The sequence below is a fragment of the Eulemur rufifrons genome, chromosome 28, assembly GCF_041146395.1.
Source record: "Eulemur rufifrons isolate Redbay chromosome 28, OSU_ERuf_1, whole genome shotgun sequence".
NCBI lineage: Eukaryota > Metazoa > Chordata > Mammalia > Primates > Lemuridae > Eulemur > Eulemur rufifrons.
In genome coordinates, this window is record NC_091010.1 from 44235428 (window position 1) to 44258403 (window position 22976).

At 52.3% G+C, this 22976-nt stretch overlaps 1 protein-coding gene across 1 annotated transcript in view; it reads right to left on the reverse strand.

Moving 5' to 3' along the window:
• The window catches only part of TLL2 (tolloid like 2), a 106351-nt gene that overhangs the window by 3097 nt on the left and 80278 nt on the right, over positions 1-22976 (reverse strand). The window contains exons 11-19 of the mRNA XM_069460580.1: positions 21146-21262; positions 19833-19978; positions 19146-19341; positions 11286-11411; positions 10456-10616; positions 9057-9237; positions 5482-5607; positions 3626-3753; positions 726-939 (exon numbers count right to left, since the gene is read on the reverse strand). Coding sequence (XP_069316681.1) covers positions 726-939; positions 3626-3753; positions 5482-5607; positions 9057-9237; positions 10456-10616; positions 11286-11411; positions 19146-19341; positions 19833-19978; positions 21146-21262 — 1395 coding nt within the window. The remainder of the gene's footprint in view (positions 1-725; positions 940-3625; positions 3754-5481; positions 5608-9056; positions 9238-10455; positions 10617-11285; positions 11412-19145; positions 19342-19832; positions 19979-21145; positions 21263-22976) is intronic.

A 22976-nucleotide genomic window follows, 5' to 3' on the forward strand; every position in this document is an offset into this window, starting at 1 on the left:
CTCATGTTCTGGCTTGGAAAAAAATTGGGGGAAAGGGCTGCTAAAAGGATCCAGGGTCCCATGGTCATGATCTCAGACTCGCGGAAGTGGAGTGGGTCTCGGCAGCCACCAGCTCTGCCAAAGAACCACAGTCTAATGCCAGGATCAAAGGGTCAAATTTGGTTTTGGGCTCCAGTCCCAGGTGGTCACATTTTAATGGCTAAAGAGCAGAGCCAATTTTCTTACTGACATGCTTCTATTTAACAAAGTAGATAATATAAGTTAAAAGAATATACATTTTCCTCTGAAGGACCCAATAGAGCTATTTAGATTTTGAGTGGAGGAAAAAACAATAGGGAACAGAAACATTTTTCATTTTCCGGAACTGGCCCTTAGAGGGATAAAAGGGCTGCTCTCCACCACTCAGCTCCCAGACTTTTGGATTTTATAGACTCACACGAAATACGTTTTTAAAAGGAAGAAAGGAAAGAAGGAAGGGAGGAAAGAAATGGGGCACCAACAAAGCGTTGTCCACTTCAAATTTTGTCATTTGAGGACATTAAAAGAAAACAGCTCTTCTCCCTGTGGTTGCCGATGTTTCATTTTAACAGGGACGTTGTATCACGCACCCTCCTCCCCTCGCTTTCCCCCTCCAGTAGAATAAAAGGCAGCCCCTTCCCTGCCCTCACCACCTGTCTCCTGTCCAGGTGCTCATCAGCTGCGGCCAGAGGCCCGGCCCCAGGTACCTGTGCTGTGCACCGCCTGGAAGCCCTTCCTCTGCACCGAGGCGTCGGAATAAAACTTGAGAAACAGGCTGCTGCCCGAAGCCACCGTGGGGTCTGGTTTCTTGCTGCCGCAGAAACGGCCCAGGATGGGGGCCAGGCTGTCGGGCCCGTCGTACATTTCCAGGTGGTCATAGGCACATTCCTGGTGCTGCTCGATCTCAAACTCATTAAAGGCCTGGGGGGTAGAATAGCAGAAAGTAAGTGGGGCGGGGCCTCCTCTCAAGGGCTGGAGAGGAGAGGGTGAGGCAGTGCAGGGGGCGTGTGGCCATGATGATGCTTGGGGACATCTGGTCTCCAAAACAACCCTGTGAGGTGGTCACCATGAGCTACAGCTGCTGTGACCACTCTGCAGATGAGACAGTGGGGGTTCAGAGAGTTTAAGTTCTTGTTGTCATTTTGACAGCTGTTACACAGCAGAGCGAGGCTTTGACAGCCCAAATCTGTCTTCCTTCCGTCCTGTCTCGTTGCCTCTCCTTCACTCAGTACTAAGAGCCAGCAACGGCCGAGTGTTCACTCGGTGCCGGCAACTATTTTAAGTGCCTTGCAAGTATTGTCTCATTTAAACTTCACAACCCTGCCGTGTGTCTAACCCTCACTTTATAGCTGAGGAAACTGAGGCACAGAGATGTTAGATGACTTGCCCAAGGTCACACACTGGCAGAGTTGGGCTGTGACCCAGCCACTCGGGCTTCAGAGACCCTGCTCTAAACCTGTGCACTCCACTGAAGGACCCTTCATTAGAAACGGTGTAGATGAGGCTTTATGCTCTGCGTCGCACGCGCATGGCGGCTGACATCTGCCAAGCATTTATGGGCATTTTCTCACTTAATTCTGGTAACACTGCAAGAAGGGCTATTATTTCCAATACGCAGAAGAGGAAAGTCAGTCTCAGAGACAGACATTCGTTGACTTGCCCAAGCTCATGCAGCTAGAGACAGGTGACGCTGAACTTGACCACAGCCAACTTTCTCCTGCCCACACTGCTAACCATCACCAGGTTATGCTCCCTGTCCCCCCAGCTGCAGGGGACAGGCTTTTCAGCCCTGAATGTAGCCTTCTCAGGTGCTGGGTAGGTGACTGACTGATGCAGCCCATGGTGGCAAGGGAGATGGGACAAGGTGAGGGGGACAGTGTTAGATGAAGACTTGGACCCAGTGACAGAGCGAGAGAGAGGACATTAGTTGGGGAGGGGAGTCTCAATTCAAAAGAGGGAGGTTGGAGCAACAGGGCAGAGATGGAGGTGGGAGAAGAAACGGAGGGACCAGGGCAGTGCAGGCTTTCACGGGAAATCCAACACCCCGAAACGGGCCAAGCTCTCACGCCTATGAGGGAGGAGCCCTGGGGCCAGAGCGGTGGGCAGAGACACTGGAGAGGAGCAGGAAGGGACGAGCAGGCACCGGGGCCAGCCGTGCAATGGTACAGCGCTGCCGCTGTCTCCGTGCAGTATAAAGCTCACTCACATTCTGTGGTAGCCAAAAGGCAGAGCACAGTCCATATAGCCACCGTCCACTTCCCAAGGAAACATCTTTTAGAAACGAGCACGTCTGTGTATGAGCCTTCCCCTTGTGCAGGCTGTGCGCTCCCACCCCCAGGGGCGCCACTCCGTCGTAGTCCTCGGGGACTCACGTTGCCATTGCGAGCACATTCCAGCAGGTGGCAGTCTTGGAGAAGGAGTGCCTGTCCTGAATGCACGAACTCACCTGCGCCCAGGTTCAAGGCTGTTCCTACTGACCCAGGACAGCAGCTCCTAGCAGAGCTACAATTCCCCCAGGGGCAGCCCATGCAGATGCGGTGCCCGCTGCGGTCAGGGGCCCCGTCTTCCCCACCCCTCGATGCCGAAGGAGCCCATGCACCTGCCTGTGCTCCTCACTCGGGCTCTCACCAGCAAACAACCCGCAAGTGCCCGCACCACCCTCTATGCATCATCACGTTCTCCTTCTTTGTTCTCTTCCATCCTCCCTGAATTATTGTTCCATAATCCACAGGGCCAATCCTGCTCATCTGCGGTCAGAACGACTCATTTTAAAAAGTGTTTGTCTGTCTGGAGTACAACAAATGCTCCAGCCGGCGAGAGGGTTTGTTTTATTCTCCTGGACCTGGGCATCCCCTGGAGGCTGAGAAATGAGACGTATTCAAGAGACTCATTTCTCCTTTGAAATAACTGAGCGCGGTGTACAGACCACACATCACATACGCGACTTTAAATAAAGGCTTGGAAAAAAATTTTTAAATTCAAGAGAGAATTAGCATAAAGAATTTAGTCTCCTATTGCTAACAGAAAAAAATGCAAGTTGTAAAAGACTATGAATAATAAGATTCCATTAGAGTAGTTTGAGTAAGAAAAAGATATTTATTTTCCCCGTGCATATACATGCATGATTGTATGTGCATAGAAAATTTCTGGAAGGATTCATAAGAAAATGTTCAAAGTGGTCCTTTCTAGAGTGGGAGTGAGGGATCTGGGGACTTTTGATTTCCACTGTCCACCTTTCTGTACTGATTACATTTGTTTTAATCTTGAGAATGAATTTTCTTATAAAAAATTAAAACTGGAAACAACTGAATCTCAAACAGTGCTGCAGATCTGTGAGGTGGGTGCCCTCTCATCCTTGTCCCACTGTGAACAGGTGTCATTTATAAAGCTTTTGTGCACTCTCTCTTTTAATCTGCACAACGGCCCATAGAGTGGGCTTCCTTAGCAAAATGGGCTTCCCCGTTTTCTGCTAATGAAACCCAGACCTGGAAATATCGAGTAACTTCCTTCAGGTTTCAGAGCCGGGAATTGGCAGAGCAGAGACTCAAACCCATGTCTGTCTGATGCCAAAGTCCATGTTCTTAATAAACTAACAAAAATGACTCACGAGTTTCACCCTGTGGCCCGCGGTGGAAGAGATGTTCCAGGTACACTCCCTCCGGCTGGGGTATTTGTCAGGCCAGTTGGGGCTCACCAGGGTCCCCTCTGCACTGCTGATCTTGTGTGCACAGCCAGCTGGGGTGACGGGAGGCACAGAGAGAGACAGAGAGAGAGAGAGAAGTAATTCACTTGTGGGCAGCACCAAAGGCATTCTAGGGGTGTCTCCTCCTGCTCTCTTAACTGTCTCAGGTTCATTATCAAATGTGGGGGTGGGGTCAGCCTGAATCAAGTGTCCCCAGGCACAGAGATGTTCACGGAGGTTTATCTGAACTGGCTTTTCTGCCTTGCTGGCTGTCATCTTTCTTGCTATTATTACTATTCACATTGTGGTCATCACTGCAAATATGGTGATGTTGGTACTAGGTGAAGAGCACAGGCCCTGGGGTCGGAGGGACCTCAGTTCAAGTCCTCGTTCCACTACTTACAATCTGTGGGACTTTGGGCACTCATGTAAGCTTTGGTGTCCTTATTTGTAAAAGGGCACCCACCTCGTAGGGGCGATATGTGGATTAAATGAGATAGTGCGTGGGAAAGGCTTAGCGAGTGCGAGGCCCACGTCAAGTGCTCAATCCATGTGGCTGACAAAGGTCCCCGCCATCACTGTGCCTTCTGTCTACACGCTTCCTCTAGTTTTCCAAAACAGTTTCATCTGGCGTCTGCCAAGCTTGTCCTGGTTGCAGTGCTATTAGCCAGGAGTGGTCCCCTGACTTGCTCAATGCTCAGCGTCTTGGCCAACAGTTGGCATCTGTCTTCCTCTGTGTTGGGTGCTGTGGTTGGTATTTTCCACGCATCCTCTTGTTTAGTCCTTCCCACTTTCCAAATATGAAAATGGATTCAGAGAGGGTAAGTACCTTGTTGGTAGGAGGTGGAGCCAGGACTTTAACCAGACCTGCGTGGCTTTGAGGCCGGCGCTATAACTGATTAGGAAGCACAGTGAACTGTGTAATGACCAGCACTCAGCCAAATCTCCTAACTCCAAACTGTGTATCCCAGAGAGGAGGTGTCTCCCACATCTTTCCCCACCCTTGACTTCCTTTGCAGGGCTCCGTGGCTGGGGCCAAGGCCTGGAGGCCTGTGTGTTTAGCACAGATGCTCAGCCTTCCCTGGGCAGGGTAAGAACAGACGGAAGGTTTGTACCAGAATGACCATTAAAAGCCAGTTGGCCCTGAGGAAATCCTAGTAGTGAATGGAGCAGGGAGCAAAGTTTCCCCCAAATTCTATTCTACTGTGAGACCTGCATACGGTAAACAGCATGCAGGTTGGCTGATCTGTGTTGACGTTTGAGTGCATTATATGTGTCAGACTGTCTGAAATACTTTCTAGGCATTCTTTTAATCCCCACAAAAACTTTCAGAAGGAGGTATGTTTAGCCTCTTTAACAGAAGAGGAAACTGAGACTCAGAGAGGTTAAGAAACTTGCCCAAGGTCACACAGCTCGTGAGTGGCAGAACCAGGATTTAGACCTAGGCAGTCTGATCCTGAAGCCTGCAGGCTTGACCACTTTGCAATACTAACTCAACCTGGAGCCTGTGAGGCCCCCCACGTGCCTCTGAAAGGAGTGGGCCACCTGGGGGAAACTGCTGTCCAGCAGGAGGGCCAGAGGGAGTCCCCAGAGGAGGAGAGCAGATGCCGAGCTTCCCCGCTCAGGGTTCCCAGCTCTGCAGCCAGTGGCAGCCTGTGGCAGCTGGTGGCAGCTGGTGGCAGCTGGTGGCAGGGCTCCCCACCCGACCTGCCCTCATGTGCACGAGCACATGCACACGTGGCGTGTGGGGCCAGGGCAGCCCCGCAGAGGTCCAGTCTCACCCTCTTTACAGTCGCGCCCGTTGTCGTGGAGCCGGTAGCCATTCCTGCAGCGGCACAGGTAGCTCCCGAACGTGTTGACGCACTCGTGCTGACACCCGCCGTTGTCCTCGGCACACTCATCCTTGTCTGGGGAGATCAACAGACTCTCCTAAGAAGAAATGCCAACTCGGGCATATCCCTCATAGCTCAGAACCCTGCTCAGACGTGGCCTCCTCCAGGGAGCCTCCCTGATTGCCATCCTGCCCTGATTACCCCTTGCTGGGCGGGGGTGGGTCTTCACCTCAGCTTTGTTGGGTATCACTTGGCCCTGGTATGTGTTGACTCCTCCATGCCCCTAAAGCTCTCTCATGTATGTCCTCTGCCCTGCTCCCTGGCCAAACAAGGAGCTCCCTGAACGATTGGCTAATGTTAATAACAATAGTAACAATAATAAAAATAACTGCCACTTATTGAATATTTACTGTGGGATGGGCACTTTCTATACATTATCCAAGTTAATTCTCACCCACCCTGAGGAGGGAGGTGTCTTTATGCCCACTTTACAGGTAAGGAAACTGAGGCTGAGAATGGCTAATGCTCCCTCAGTGAGCAAGAGGCCTGTGTGGCCAAACTGGAGGCCTGGGCTCATGGTCTGCGACTCTACACCACTTCCTGGGCGTGGCGTAGGTCATTGCGTGGGCCACGGGCCAGACCACGAGGGCTAGCCCTACTCCACCACTGCCAGCTGATGTGCCTCAGTTGCCTCCTCTGTAAAATGGGGACAGTATGGTATCCTTACTTCATAGCGCTGTGGGGAGGAGTAAATGAATCAGTACAGGGAAAGCGCTCAGAACAGCACCCAGCCCGCAGTAAGTGTTAGCTTTTACAACTACCATGATGCATGAACTCAAGTGCTGGCTCTTGTTATCCTGGTCCTGTGGCTGCAGCTGGTGCCGTGTGTAGCCCTCTCCTATGCCAGCTGTTCCTGCGGTAACCAAAGATGGACCTCCCCCTCCCGCCGCCTCCGCCCCACCTGTCTCCCTCCCCTCTCTGCACCCTCTCGCCACGTGCTTAATGCCTCCTTGAACACTGCATTTTAGCTTCATCTGTTTATTTCAGCAGGACAACTAAGAGCCCTTCCAGAACCCTTAAAGAATACAGAAGCAAGGATGCTGCCTGCTGCTCCAGCACGGAAGCGCTTCTCTCCCTGCCTTCCTCCCCAGTCCCTCTGCAGATGACCACGGATCCTCACCCTGGCCTCACCCCCTCCTCTGCCCTTCCGTGCCCCGGTGCAAATGTGGAGCCGGCCCCTCCTTCCAGCCCTTGCACCCTGCCCTCTAAGGAGGCTCCCGCCCTACCCTGCTCCCCTGGCCCTCCCAGCTGCGCACGCCTGGCCTGGCTTTGTCAGATGAAGTTTTAGGCCTCGCCTGCTCAGGAACCTGCAAACAGGCCCACGTCCTGTCCCATCAGGTCCCGACTCTTCAGCCCCACATTCGGGGCCCGTCAGAACTAGAACTGACGTGGCCCATCTCGCACCCTGGGCTTCCCAGGGGGGCTCTTGACTCCACGCAGGCTGGTCTCATGTCTTTCTGTGCTCAGTGTAGACCCCAAACCCATGGTCACACTGCCTCCCCTTCTTGGGACCTCGACTGCCTTATCTCTAGCCATCCTGTCTCCACCTCCACACCTTCCCATCCCTGAGACCTGGCTCAGACCACCGTGCAGTCTGTGAAAGGCTTTACCCACTGCTCTGGGCACCCGTGGGCCTCCCTCTTCTCCAAACGTTGGCCCTTGCTGCACCGGCCTACCCCGCAGTGCCCCAGGCGGGACGTAGCAGGGTGTGTGTCCCTGGCCTCCCTAGCCGGGCGTAAGCTCGTCCTGTGCTAGGGGACACTTCCCCGGCAGCCTCTCTGAGCTGGAACTGTGCTGTGCCCACAGCAGGCACTCAGAACAAAACAAAACAAAGCACAATTTTTTCAACGAGAGACAGAACTCTGGGTATCTATAAAATAAAAAGAAATACACGCGTTGTTTCTATGCTAAGCACTGAGAATATAAAGGTAACCAAATTACAGCTCCTGCTCTTAGACAGTTCACACTCTAATACGACGTGACAGGCAGGACCTGCCACATAATTTGCAGGGCCCAGTGTAAGATGAACATGGGGGTCACTTGTTAAAAAGTTATTATGAATTTCAAGACGACAACAGGGCTGAGCCTTCAACCAAGCAGGGCCCTTCTAGGGGCAGCCCCTGAGCTACCACACGGGCCACACACTCACGGAGCCGGCCTGGTGACAAGAGCCCTAACGGAGGGGAGGTAGACAGGGCTGCGGGAACGCTGATGACAAAACAATTACTGTGCCAGGAGGATGCTGTGGTTTGACTCTGTCCCCCAAAGTTCCTGTGTCGGAAACTTAATCCCCTGTGCAACAGTGTTGGGAGGTGGGGCCTTTAGGGGGTGATGGGGTCATTATCCCTGGAGTGGTGTCCTTGGAAAGGATGAGTTTGGCTCCCTCCCTGTCTCTGTCGCCCGTGTGATGCCTCCCACCTTGCTGTGACACAGCATGAAGGCCTCACCACATGTGGCCCCTCCATCTTGGACTTCCCAGCCTCCGGCCCATGAGCCAAATACAGTCCTGTTCGTTGTCCATGGCCCGGTCTGGGGCACCCTGTGATAGCAGCGCACGGCAGACTAAGACACAGGGGGGAGGGGAAACCAGGGAAAGCTACAGAAAGTGGCATTCGAGTCTTCAAGTCAGAGCAGGAGCTTTCTAAGTGGGGAAGGATGAAGGACACTGCAGGGAGAGGGGACGCCGCGGCAGTGCGCATGGAGAGAGAACGGGGGGTGTGGGAGTGCAGGGCGGCGGCACAGGGGGCAGTGGGGGGCGTGGGTGACCTGAGCACAGGGCACCGGCAGAGGAAATGAGCCCAGCAGGAAGCGGGGAGGCAGCGCCCAGCGTCAGACACCAGCCCAGGAGAAAGGGCTTCTTCCTTCCGCTGTGCACTGGCCCTGGCAGCTCAAGGCCCCAGTTTGAGCACGAGGGCCCACGTGTGGCTGTAAAGGGTTGAATAGTGTCTGCCCCAAACTCATGTTCACCTGGAACCTCAGAATGTGATCTTATTTGGAAATGAGATCTTTGCAGAATTATGAAGGATCTTGAGATGGAATCATCCTGGGTTTAGACCCAGCCCTAATCCCAGTGGCTGGAATCCTCACAAGAGGACAGGACACAGAGAGGCACCGGGACAAAGGGCATGTGAAGGTGGAGGCAGAGACGGGAGCGGCGCAGCAAGGAGCCAAGAAACGCCGGGATTGCGGGAAGAGGCAAAGGAGGCTCCTTCCCTAGAGCCTTCGGAGGGAGCCTTCCTGCCCACGCCTGGATTTCAGACTTCTGACCCCCAGAACTGTAAGAGAATAAGATTCTGTTTGGGCCAACAAGTTTGTTATGGCGCCTAGGAAACGAATACAACTACTAACAACAAAACCCCTGGATCTGGGCACGTCCCTCCAAGGCAGCCACGCTGGGAGGGGAGCGGGCAGACAGAGCAAAGGGGAGCCCACGCTGCATGGGCTTCACCTCCGAACCCACGTACCTGAGAAGAAGTGGGCCCTGAAGCCGCGTTTGGAGACGGTATTGTCGGACTTGAACTCCACGCGCATGTTGTTGCTCTGCGAGGTGATGACCTCGGGCGTCTCGGAGCCACAGAACCTGCCGTGCAGGCTGGCGTCGGGGGACAGGCCGCTGCGCACCTCCACGAAGTCGTATTTACAGACCTGCAAGGGGGCACGGTGGGGAGCGGCCCGGGCCCCCATCCCTACCCCAGACCCCCCAGCACACTGCAGCACCCCTTCCTGCGAGCTGCACCCCTTCCTGAGCGGCACCCTGCCAGGTGGCAGGTGCCCTGACTCTTACTCTGTCCTCAGACTGCGCTCCAGAGAGCGACAGCATTCCCATAACTCTGTAGCCCGGCTTTTATTAGTTTTACATATTGGGCTTACATGAACTTTCGCTTGAAGAAAGGGCCCCACTGCTAGAAGAAGAAGAGCAAGGCGAAGAGGAGGAGGGAGGAGAAAGAGGAGGAGGGAAAGAGGAAAAGTTCGCAAGCCACGGATAGAATCCAGCTCTACCATGTGTTCATGCAGAGAAACAAGCTCAGAAGGGAAGAGACATCTGTCTGAAGTTACGCAGCTCAGCAGTGGTGGAGCCAGGACTAGAATCCATGTTCCCTGCTGTAGCAATGATTTTTCTCAAAAAGACCTCAACTGCTAGGTAGTCTGATCAATTGCTTTCAAGGTTTGTTTGTTTTTTTTTTTTTTTCTATGTAATATTCATTTGGGAGTGAGCCTCTCATTGGCACCAGGGCCTCTGGACATTGGAGTCATTGGCATTCGGGTGCCTTTTCAGTACCCAAAAAGGCCTGACCGGTCAGCTCAGAGCCAGGCCAGAGTCAGTGGGGACAGGAGGGGTGTGGAGAAGGACCTGTGTGCCCCAGGGGTCCTGCCAGCCCGAGGTGCAGGTGGAGGCATGCTTGACTAGCACTCTGGCTGCAGGGCACCGCCTGGGCCTCGCCTGACTTGGTCATCCATGACCACTGCCCAAGAGAGGGAACAGGCCGTCTGTAGCATCCCTGTCCCTAGCTGATCCTCACCCCTCTATTCCCCTCAGTGACACACCAACCCTGGATTCACACCCCAGGGAACATACTAGTCCTGGCCACCTCCCACCCCAACACCTGTCTCCTCCACTCTTGTCCTGATTCTGCTTGGATTTATCAGTGACAAGGGGGCCACAGGTGCTCTAGCCGCAGAGGACGTGCAGCTGAAACAACTAGACACAACGTTCCCGCAGATTCTTCCCAGCTAAGATCCTGTGACTCTCAGAAGCTCCAGTTCCAACACAAGCCACCGCCCTGTCTGCTGAGCCCCTCACCACCTTCCAGCTCTGAGTCACATCTCCACACAGTCCCCATCAGTTCGAGCACAGAAACATACGTCATTGCCTTCCAGTTCAAACACTTCAAACTGAAGGGAGATCCGGTACTGAACGGGGGCCACCACCTGCCAGACACAGTTTTTGTTCGTGGGATACTCCTTTGGCCACCCAGGGCTGGTGATGGTTCCATTCAGCTTGGTAATGAAACCGCCACAGGCCACTGCATGGGGGGAACAGAAACAAAATGCATTTGGTTTTAGTTGCAAGTGGCTGCAATTTCCCACAAGCAGCAATAAGCCCTGCTGTTCTGTAATGGCAACAACAACAGAAGTCAGACAATCTGTGCCCTTTATTCTAGTCTAATAGCTTCAACTGAAGATTTGGAGAGATGACACTGGGGACCAGTCTTTGTGCTTTCCTGACCCCCAGTGGCATGGCTGGGGACGCCACGTGACTCAGACCGAAGGCGAAGCAGAAATGTTTGCAGCAAGCTACGTGCTGTCCCTGGCTGCAGGGACGAGCAGATTCATGCAGGTGGGCAAGGTAGACAAGGCAGGTAGAAACGGAATGAACAAAGAGTCCTATCGGTTGAGTCACACCAAAGTGCTCATAGTTTTTCCTTGCTTTTATTTTCTACCTTGATAATCATGCAAATTTTACACCATCACAGAAGATAAATCATGACCCCGATTGCAGTTTCTAGGGCAGAGTCCATGCAACTTTGGCAGTTTGCTCACATTTATGACAGTTATCAAGTTGTTTCTCCCTCCAGGAGGTGGGTGGATCTTTCACCACATCTGCTCGTTGTTCCTTTCCAGCCAGCCGCTGCCCCCTCTCTGCCCCACGTCCCTGTCCCCTCTCACTCCAGCAAGGCAGGTCCCACACCAACCTTCACACGTCTTCTTATCAGCAGCCAGCTCGTAGCCCGGGTCACAGGTGCACTTGTAGCTGCCCAGCGTGTTCACACAGCGATGCTCACAGCCGCCGCGGTCTGGCCAGGAACACTCATCCACCTCTGTTGGGGAGGTGACCACGGTCAAATCGTCACAAAGCTGCCTAGTCTGTTCCCAAGGCCTCCACATCCCACGGTCCCCAGCTAGTGTGCTCTAAGAACAAGAGTGACTCCTGGTGGTCACTTCCTAAGGAGCCCCATGTTTACAGCTGACAAACTGGCAGCAGCTACAGAGACAGGCAGGACCCTAACAACGCCAAGCCAGGACACCTTGTTACGCAGAGCAGGGCTGCTCCTCGGGCCCGGGGAATTGGATTCTTTGAGCTGTTCTGTCAGTAGGGTTCATCTGAGGTCTTGAAAAACCTCACAAGTTTCCATACCAAAGACTTCACCAATTTTAATGCCATGGAATTGGGCATTTTTCCCCATAAATATGCAACTCCTCAGAGACATTAAAGAAAGGGTAAAGACAAAAGAATACATTGCTAGATAAAGATGTGTAAGTATTCTTTAGATATTAGAGCCAGAATCTGTTACTTAGCATTTTTATAAATACCCTTAAGAGGTGTGCACAGGGAGATCTTTAAGGTTACAGAAAACACCGGGCCCTGTGGTTAGCCTGTGCTCCTGGGAGAAACTGCGGGAGAGCCCAGGACAAGGCTGAGTTAGCTGGGGGTGGGGGTGGGGCTCCATGGGATTTGGTGCCAACAAGTGTCTAGTGATGCATTGGGAGCAATTGAATGATGGTGCATTGGATGCCATGGGTGCTGTCCAGAGGAACAGCATGGGCGTCACTGGAGACTCTCCTCAGACACGTCAGCCCATACACCACTGAAGGAAAGGAAAACCCTAGAGTTGGGCATGTCTAAGGAGAGTACTAGAAATAAAAGGGAAAATACCATTGTCTGTTGCCGAGCCACGGTACATCTGTCCCTGAAAGCGAGCGTGCAGGGTGTGGCCTAACAGAGCTAGAGGAGTCTAGTGAAAGGACAACTAAACACTGACACCTGTTTTTCACAAAAGTCCCATCTAGGAAGAAGAAAGGATGGGACGGGGGTGAGAAGGCCGGCACTGGCCCGTAGCCCCATGGAAGGAGGAACAGAGCAAGTATGATTGTTCACCAAAGCCTGAACGAAGACATACACACAAGAGAGATCAGGACATCTAAGGCTTGGTCAAGACCTGAACAGATACCCAGTCTTGCCGCCTCAGGCAGGGATGCTTTTAATCGCATTCCTGAGAGACCCCGTTTCAGACCCTGTTTGAAAACTCCCAGAGACAGGACTCTCGCTACTTTTCAAAGGTATTTCTTGGGTCAAAAGTCTTAATCCTTGCAACTTCCAACCTGTTGGCCCTACAGAAAATGCAAACCCTCCGATTTTCATGTCTCCCTCTACTCTGCCCATTTCCCACTCAGATATACCCATTTCCTTCCAATGCTCATCTGCGATGCACAAATTCCTCATCAACCTGCTTGCTCGTCACTGGGGGAAGGATAGTTTGTACATACCTCGTCATTTCACATGGTGGGTAGCAAACTTAGGGAACTCTAGGAGGGATGTATTCTTGATAAGCCTCAACAAAGGCTTAAATACATTAATTGGTCATCAGGGGTAATTAGGTTCAGTAGAGATGCTCCAGGCAGGGAGATAAAGCTGCCCGTGGCCTCAAATCAATGTGAGTATCAAGTATGCAAAAACCCTAACAACAGCGCAATCATTTGTTCATCACCTTATAATATGCAGAGCGTTTTCTTAGCCATTTGCTGGAAAGTATAGAAGGAAGAAAATTGATATAAAGAGTAGTGGAAAGAGTCCAGGCTCTAGAGTGAGTTAGACCTGGGTTGGATCCACCAGTGAATCTTCCCCAGCGAACTGGGTGTCCGCCGGGGAGCTGACCTCTCTGAGCCCCTCTCCTGTTTTAAAATGAGAACAATATTTGCTTTTAGGTTGTGGTGATTGAAAATGATGCACGTGAATTGCCCCGCACACAGCCTGTCGATCCACAGGTGCTATCACTGTAGACAACATTGGAGTTGCTTTTGAAATGCCAGTGGGGAGAGAGACACGGTGATGGGGGTGATGAGAAGGATGAGGTTGGCCGGGCAGGGGTGGAGTAGTGCAGGTCTGAGTAGGGGCGGGAGAAGAGGCAAGAACAGAAAGAAAGAAATGCCCCAAGGCCGGGTCGGTGAAGGAAGACTGGGTGGGCAGGAGGGCAGCACGGCAGATTCAAGGCACTGGTGGTGGTCCCAGGGAGAAGGCAGGAGGAAACCGAGGGAAGAGGCCATTAGAGGAGAAAAAGACAGGCAAAGAACCAAGGCAGGGGGCATCAGAGGCTCCCCCTGACCCCTGCCTTGGGGGCAAGAAGGAGAGGCCCCTAGAGGAGCAAGTGTCTTGGTGCCATCTTAGTGAGGTGGAGGGAGAGGGGCCAGTGGAACGGACTCAGGCCCAGAGCAAGCGGAATATAATTCCTCCAAGGACTAGAAGCATTTGTTTGACCCAGGAAGGTGGATGAAAGTTATACTTTTACACCAGAGCTCTCTCCAGCGAGAGCCGTTGAATGTTTGGCCATTTACAACCCTGCCCCAGCGTGCATGGGTGGCGTGGATGTGCGCCAGCTCTGCCCATGTTGCCTCCATGCTCAGGTACAGCAGCCTCTGCTCCAAGCCCACTGGCTGGTACTTGCTCTGCGCTGCAGGGGCCAAGGCCAAACCTCCCAGAAAAATCTGGAAGCACGTGGCGGTAGGAGAAGAGGCTGGAACCAGGGCTCAGCCTAGCACAGTGGGAGCCCTGGCTTCTCGTGCTCCAGGTGGTAGTGGTGAAAGAAGGAACCATTCTGTGGTTAGGTAACGAGACGGCTCAGGTGGGATCCCAAAAATTATTTCAAAGAGAATGAAGTCAAGGGAAGGCAGGCACATTCCCAGGCTTGTGAAGAAATACCTTGAAGGAAGCCAGTCCCCCAGCACACCCCGCACGGTGGCCCATCATCTCTGGGACGGTGGGATGTCGTGGTCAAGGTGGGAGTCCTCACACCCTTTATGTGGAGGGTGTGGGACCAAAATGGCCCCACCAGCCCTTGAATGCTGCTGGCATCTCCCAAAGCAGCCAGAAATGTAAGGTGCTCTGCTTGCTGCCGGCCAGCAGGCTCCGAGAGGAGCTGCCATCTGGCACCAGGGGAGGGTGCAGAGGCCAACGGGCGCCTTGGCCAGCACCAGGCGCCAGCTGGGCCCTGTGCAGAGCTGCCTGCCAACTGGCATCAAGGCAAGTGCTTCTTTGGCTTGTTCCAACTCTTCTGCAGGGCCTCCGCGGCTGCTCCTCCAGCCTCTTTCCCTGGGGAAGTCCTGACACACGCGCTGGGCACTGTGTTAGCAGGACAGCCTACCGATGGCCTAGCCAGAGTAAGGCTGGGCTATGGAAGCTGACTGTGCCCGGTCTCTAGACTGGCACCATCTGATGCGGCAGCCCCAGCTGCATGTGGCCACTGAGCACATGAGATGTGCCCCGGGCATGAAACCCTCGCAGGATTTCCAACCCGTAGTATGAAAACTGCCATTAATATTGTTATGTATTGATTACATATTAAATTATATTGTTTTGGATATGTTAGGTTAAATAAAATATATCATTAAAATTAATATTACCTGTTTCTTTTCTTTTGCAAGGTGGCTGCTAGAAAATTTAAGATTGCGCATGTGGCTCTCATTTGTGCCTTGTGTCCTGCGTCTGTTGGATGGCGCTGCCTGAGACCGTGGTCTCTCGCCTGACTCCTTCAGGAGAGCCTCGCAAGGTAGGCAGAGCAGGTAGCAGGACGCCCCGTCCACCGCTGGGGAAACTGAGCCCCATTCATTCATCCACCCATCCATTCATTCACTGCTCAATAAGTATTCATATTTGCTGAGCCCACCGTGTGCCGGGCACTGGCAGTGCAGTGGAGAACAAAGCAGGGATGATCTGGTCTCAGGAAGGAAAACTGACCTATCAGAGAGCGGGTCGCTAGTGAGGAGTGCAGGACTGGCCCCCAGGACTTCAGATGCCAAATCCAGGGCCCTTGTTCCTACACCCCTGTGGCATCAAGAAGGCAGAAGGGTGCCTAGTGTCAGAATCAAATCACAGACACGCAGGAAAAATTCCAGCCCCTTCACTTTCCCTTCCTGTGGCTCCTGGGTCTCCTTAGTGGATGGAGTGTGGACTGTGGAATCCAACAGATCCAGTTCTAGTTCCAGCTCTGCCACTTCAGGACTTCAGTTTCCTCCATGTAAAAATGGGGACAAGGATAATGCCCACCCAGGGGTTGTTCTGGCAAGTGAGATGACCAAGGCAGTCTCCGGCACATGGTCAGCACCCCGTAGAGGTCTTTCCCAGTCATAGGTCTAGGTGGGGATTCTGCTAGTTCTGTTCTTCCATCAAGATTCAGGGTCAAGTTCAATGTTGTACTTTTCTCTTTTTCTAAGCGTGCTTCTCTGAGGTTCTCCTTGACGTAAAGATGTCAGGCTAGGTCTGTGCACTCAGTTGGTATAGGTGGGCCTCAATTAACTCCTTCCCAGGCATTTCAAAAGATGTCTGCAAATTGAAATACCCTTGAAAGAGGACGCCAAGTAGCCCGGGAGTCCCACGGCCTCCACTGAGGCCCGAGCTCCCGCTCAGCGATGTCATCACCCATTTGTTTCTGTTCTGTCACCACCATGAGCCCTTGAGGACAACCACTGCGTGCTTTCCTCAGTATCCCCAGCCCCGGCTGACACACGATGTGGTGAATGCTGAATCCACGTTACATGTGGAGGAGGGAGGAGGGAGAAAGTGGCATCTTCTAGCCAGCAAATGGAGCCAGTTACCATGGTTACTTAGAGCAGGTAAGGGCCATCACTCGGTCCCTTATAAGCCATTGCCCTGCCATCTCCAGTAGGACTGCCATAAGAAATTCAGGAGGTCCAGTTAAATTTGACTTTCATATAAACAACTGCTTAGCACAGTATGCAATATTTGGGAAATATAGTAAAATAACCGTTCTTCATCTGAAATTCCAATTTAACTGGACATCCTGGTTTTTTACTTCCCAAATCTGGCAACCCTCATCTCCTGTCCCAGCCAATCCGCTTAAAAAGGTGCACTGCTGATTACCCGCAGAACCAGGGATGAGGTGTGGGTGGGCCGGTGGGAACTGGCTGCCAGTTACCTTGCTGGAAGGGACCCCAGCACCCAACTTACAGACCCAGGGGTGGAAGCCAGAGGAGGAGAAGGTCAGGAGAATTAGAACAAACAGAATGAGAATAAAAGCCTCATCGTCATACATGACATGTGATAGGCAGAATAAGGCCCCCAAAACTGTCTACATCACAGGCTTGCAACTTGTGAATCTGTTCCCTGACATGGCAAGAAAGACTCTGCAGGTGTGATTAAGTTCAGGATATTGAGATGGGAGAGTGTTCTGGATTATCTGGGTGGGCCTAGTATCGACGGGAGGGTGCATGTAAAGAAAGAGGTAGGCAGAGAGTCAGGGTCAGAAGAGGAGAAGGGACAACAGGAACATGGGTCTGTGATCAGCCTAAGAAAGACACAATCGGCCATCGCTGACTTGGAGCATGGGAGAGACCACGAGCCAAGGAACACAGGAAGCTTCTAAAAGCTGGAGAAGGCAAGGAAATGGATTGTCCCCTAGAGCCTGAGGAAAGATTGCAGCCCCGCCACCACCTTGACTTTAGCCCAGTAAGACCCAGTTCAGGGGTCTGAGCTCCTGAACTGTAAGATGAGAAATCTGCGTTAAGTCACCGACTTTATGGTCATTGGTTTCAGCAGCAATAGGAAACTAATACATCGCAATAGTAAGGAGAAATCGTCACATCATTTTTTCCAGACAGAATAATCACTTCAAAGATTCCTTCCCTAGCAAATGCAATTAATGGGGCCAAACGGTATACCAGGGTATTCACTTATACTCTTTCACTTTCTCCTGACAACAACCTTGCAATAAGCTGGTAGCAACATTTCTACAGGTGGAGACTGGAGCTCAGAAAAGTTGTGCAACTTGCTCAAGGCCACCCTGCCAGTGTCAGGCAGGGACCTCCCCAGGCTGGGAGACACCAGACACATGCAGACTGGGCCAGAGCGGGGTGGGGGCTGTGGATTTCCAGGCATCTCGACTAGGGCTGTCGTATCCTTCTTACCTGTGCAACGACAAGATGACCTGTATTTGAAACGCACTTGCCATGGCCTGGCTTTTTTTGCTTGGGAAAGACGCAACTAAGTTTTGTCTCCAATTATTCAGAGGATTATGATTCCTGCTCTCTTACTGCTTGGGTTCTGCTCTCCCCCAGATGCCTCCAGAAAGGAAAGAATAAGTCCCATGTCTTGTTTGGCACTAGTCCGCCTATAAAGTACCTCCATAGCCGTCCTTTCATGGGGCAAGGTGACATGTGGAGATTTCCTGCTCCCTGTCTTGCAAGGAGGAAAACTGAGGCTTCAGTAAGGACAATGGCTGCCTCCTCTGGATGACACGACTTAAAATGGGTTCTTCTGACACCCACTCGTTTCATGTAGAACCTAGAGAAGGCTCTAAGAGGGGGGCAGATGGGAGATTGGGAATAGGGGAGGAACAAAGATTTCCAGGTTGGCTCCACCAGGAGTCCCAGGGCAGGAGGGAAGGAGGGAAAGCAGTCTCCCCTGGGTAGGGGTGGCTGGGGCCTGGGGAAGTGGGGTTGCTATTTAAGGGCCCTCAGCGGCAGAGAACTGGACATCTCTGTCCAGTGGCTGCTGCTGTACTCCTGGGTGCCCAGGCCCAATGCATCGGGGAGCATCCGTGCTTCCCTCTTAGGGTGTGGTCTTTGGGGCTTCCAAGGCCCCGAGAGCAGAGAAGGAAGACAGAAGCCTGCACTTCTGGGGCCGGATGGCTAGGTCTACCTATGCCATTCTGTGTCTGGTTCCCTCAAGACCCTGCAGAGGAGCAGGTCCCCAAGCAGCATGGAGGCTTGTTCCCAGAGCGCCACCCCCTTCCTCTCTTCCACACCCCATCACTCGGGAGTAGGCAGGCAGGCTGGGGGTGCTGACGCTTCAGAAGCTGCAGACCTGTGCTGCCTCTCAGGCCCGCATCAAGGAATGCAAGGCCATGCTGAAAGAGTTTGAGCTTGAGAATTTGTATTTCTTTTCTTTTCTTTCTTTCTTTTTTTTTTTTTTTTTTTTTTTTTTTGAGACAGAGTCTTGCTCTGTCACCCAGGCTGGAGTGCAGTGGCATCATCATAGCTCACTGCAACCTCAAACTCCTAAGCTCAGGCAATCCTCCTGCCTCAGCCTCCCAGGGTGCTAGGATTACAAGCGTGAGCCACTGAGTTTGGATCCCTGATCTGCCACTTAACTGTCTTCGTGGTCCTGAGCAGCCCTTCTCGGCCCTGATCAAATGTGATCCAAGCCTAACTCAAAGGGTTATTTTGGGAATTAAATGACATCAAGTAAGTCAAGCACCTTACCCAGTTCTTGGCACATAGTAGGTGCTCAATTGATGATAGCTGCTATAAAAATATTCGTTATCAATGCTCAGTTTCACTACAGAATAGTTTGCCCTTGTAAACTTCTTAAATCTAATTTCCAAGAACAGAACTTCCTGCCACAGAAGCTGAGGCTGAGCCTGCCCTTATCAGGTGGGGACTCTGCTGGGACCCTATACTCCTCTCTAAATGGGGCTACTGCCTTTTCCCTGCAGGCAGCCTAGTTTGATACTAAGCTTCCATATGGGTTTTGTGAGCCTTAAACCAGGGGGAGCAATATTTCTTCTCGTGTCTAAAAGTGGAAACAAACTGCTAATTCATACCCTTGAAAAAATTGGCTGCAAAGCCTGCTTTATTGATAGAGCCATCAGACACAAACTTCATCCACAGCCTGTTGGAGCTCGACTTCACATCCTCCGGCTTCTCGTAGCCACAGAAGTGGCCAATCAGGGCGCTCTCTTCTGTGAGGCCATCTCGGATTTCCAGGTAGTCATACGCACAGCTGTCGTGCCTTTCGATCTAAAGGGGGAAACAGAAGCAACGTGGATGACAACAGATGGCCCCACTGTCAGGTTTTTGATTTAAGAAAGGAACTCAAATATCACTCTCAAAAGCTAACCAAGAGTCAAAAGGACCCAAGCATGCCCTGGGTGTCTCCACACCATCTCCTAATTGCAGACGTCCAGGGTGAATCAAGCTGAGAAGAGACCAAGAAAGGGTAAACAGGGAAGAACAAGTCTACAAAACTTCCTTGGATCCCATCCTAGATTTCCCCTTCAATTATTTCCCTCAATCTCTCCACGGCCTTCAGAAGGGAGGCAAACCCAATTTCAAAGCCTGCAAAGATTTTAATATCGATGTCCTGGCACAACTCACCATGGACTTGAAAATGGCCCCTTAGGTTCCTGTTTTTCATCAAGAAATGGAAACCCATTTTTATAGAGCGGAATGTGTCCAGTAAAAGTTGCCATTTACTTCAACCTTGGTCAGACAATCTGAGCAGCACTCACCTCAAAAGCTTGGAAGGTAAGTCCCACGTGAAATCCCTCCGAAACGGAAATCCTCCAAACACATTCCTTGGAAGGTCTGTAGTCATCTGGGTAGTTGGGAGATTGAATCTGCCCCGCATCTTTGTTAATGTCTCCGCCACATGTAGCTTTACAAAGATACAGCACAGGAGGAAGAGGGGGGATCCCCTGGTCAGATCTTAGGAATTAAGGGGCGGGGGGCACTTGTTACCACTAGGTGGCTCCACTCGCCAACATTTTCCTCTCCTTCCAACAAAGACTGTGCCTCCAGAAAGGCACAACTGCATTGGTTCCCAACTCTGAATTTTTTTTCATGTAAAGAAAATAACCATGTAGAGCAGTGGTCCTCCACCTTCTCTGTGCACTAAAATCACCTGGGAAGTTTTCCAAACTGTGGAATCCAGGGCCACATCCCCAGAGGTCCTGATTTAGGTGGGTCTGAGAGACCTGGGAACAGTGGTGAAGTTCCCCAGGTGATTCTAATGCAGAGGGTAGAGGACGGCTACGCAGGGGCGCACACACACACACGGTGCACAAGCACACACGGTGCACAAGCACACACGGTGCACACACACACACACGCACGCACACACACGCACATGACTTCTTTTACAAAAACAAAACTTTGGCCTCTCCAAGATGACAATAATTTAAGGCCAAAAGGGCCTTAATATAATTTTCTAGTAGTTTCCCTTTTTGGTGGGGTTAGAGTGGGGTGGGCAGAAGAGAAGCCCAGTACTTGGAGCAAACAGAAGCAGCATCGCCTGGGGGCAGCTGCCCGGAGCCCAGACCTGGAGGGTGGGTTCCCGCCACTCAACAACCAGGGTGGCCTCAGAGGCCCTTCTGACAAATGCAGCTGGAAATTCCCTGATGTCGTCCAAAGTCTGCTTTTCACAAATGAGACAAACAGAGGCCCAGAGAGGTCAGATTCTTTGCTTAGGCTCACACAGCGATTCACAGGCTGCCGTCGTTTCCACAGGGTTTAATACCTGCCCCCTGCTCCCAACACACACACACACACACACACACACACACACACACAAACACACCACTGCTGTGTGGGGCAAGGTGACTCCCCACAGTCTGAAAGGAGGGTCCAGGGGGTGGTGACAGGGAGATGACACCAGTTCTGAAGTAAGCGCAGCTGGCCTCTGCTTCCAGGAGGTGGGGGCTGCGGCAGTGACCCCACATCCACGGCGCTGGCAAGCTGGGGTGGGAGGGAGACAGCGGGCTGCAAGGGAAGGATCGGGGCCTCTCAGGAGCCACCCAGGTGGTTTCTCCCGTCGTGAACAAACCTTCGTACACCGCGAAGAAGCCCTTGCCCAGGCTGTTGCTGCTGCTGCGGAACTCCACCCAGAGCCGGCTGGCCGTGGAGGTCAGGGGCTCCGGGAGGTTGTCGCCACAAAACCTGCCTGGGAAGTGGAAGAGAAACAGTCAGGACGCCTGGGGACAGCAAGAGGGCACTCACCGCAGATGGGGAGAGTTCAAGGTGAGCAGGAAGCCTGGCTGTGACAGCTTATCCTGCAGCACACACAGGATGAACTGATGTGACAGAAAGAGTCACACAACCTGTACGCCTGACTCAGGCCAACTTTGGGAGGATTCTGGATTCCAGTCAATCAAAGGCCCCAGGGTATGGCCAACGCGTCCCCTGCCCTACCACGTAGGCCCTGTCTCGGCTGTGAGGGTGTGACAGGACAATGTCTGAGATGGCGGTGCAGGTTGCTTTCCCTGGCATTTCCTGTTGCATATATGCCCTCGCCTTTGGGGACATGCCAGAGAACACACGACAAAGAAATCAAATCTTATGGGCTTTCGAATTTCATAAGCCCAGTCACTACACCAAAGATCTGGAAGACTGTACAATAAATAGGAGCACATTTTCCTATGCTGGTGGTCTCAGGAGGGGACCTAGGATGGCGGGGTGAGGGGGCTGGGGAGAGAAAGGATTGGAGAGAGCGCCAGGGAGGCCCCCAAAAGACTCATACCCCATCCCACCCTGAGCTGAGATTCTGGATGGAAAAGGATGACAGAGACCCCAAGTAGGTTTAAGGATCTGGGAGAAGCAGAAAACCGTGCCCCAAGTCCCTTGGCAGAACCTGGGGGGCAAATGAGACCCTAGATTCCCCTGCACCCCCTGCCTAGGGGTCAGGATAGCAGTGTCTACATGGTCCATCCAGACGTTTGCCCATGAGACAGGCATGCAGAGCTCTTCAGGCAAAGCATGGAAGGATGGCAGCCACGTGGTTCCAGGCTCCTGAGGCGGGTGTGGAGTGACTTTCCCGTAGCCCAGAGGACTGGGGAGCCACAGACTATCTCCCAAGCTTCTAGGGAGATGTGGACTTGGTGCCACTCTGAACCGGCCCGGGGTTGAGACAAGGAGGAAGCACAGCGGCCACTTCTCTGGACTGAGGACTGACTAGTTGGGGATGAGGACACCCCAGCAATGCCAGTCAGGATACGGGCGCCTGCCCTGCCACATGCCTCGGCATAACTAAGCCCTCCACCTGCACCCCCAACCCCAGGGGAAGAAAACACAAATTGAAATTAAGTTCCTACTACCTGATGGAAAAGAGGCTCATAATAGATAGAAATTTTGTTATTGAAAAAAAATTGTATTTCTTAGCACTTTGGGTACGTGGTCTGAAATCTGGACCCTCTACAGAGGAAAATGGGAAGGCATGGCCTTCTCAGTATGTGGAAATTCTTGGCCATCCATTTCCTGCTGCCGCACAAGGGTGGCCGTCCAGGGCAAGGGCAGGGACAGGGCAGGGGGGAGGTGGGCTGAGTTTCTTACTGATCAGTTCAGAGCACAGACCAGCCGGGGTCTGTGTGGACTGGTAGTCCACGGCTCTGCCAAGCACCTACTGTGTGAGTCACTCAAAGAATTTATTTAGCACTGGGGGGAAATGGGGAGTGACTGCTAATGGATGTGGGTTTTCTTTGGGGGAGGATGAAAATATTCTAAAATTGATGGCGGTGATGGTTGTACAGCTCTTGAGCATGCTAAAAATCACCGAGTGGTGCACTGCTAATGGTGAATTGTATGATATGTAAGTTATATCTCAATATTTTTTTAAAAGTTGGGTGGGTACTCTTATTGCCGGTGCCATGTCAGGCACGGGA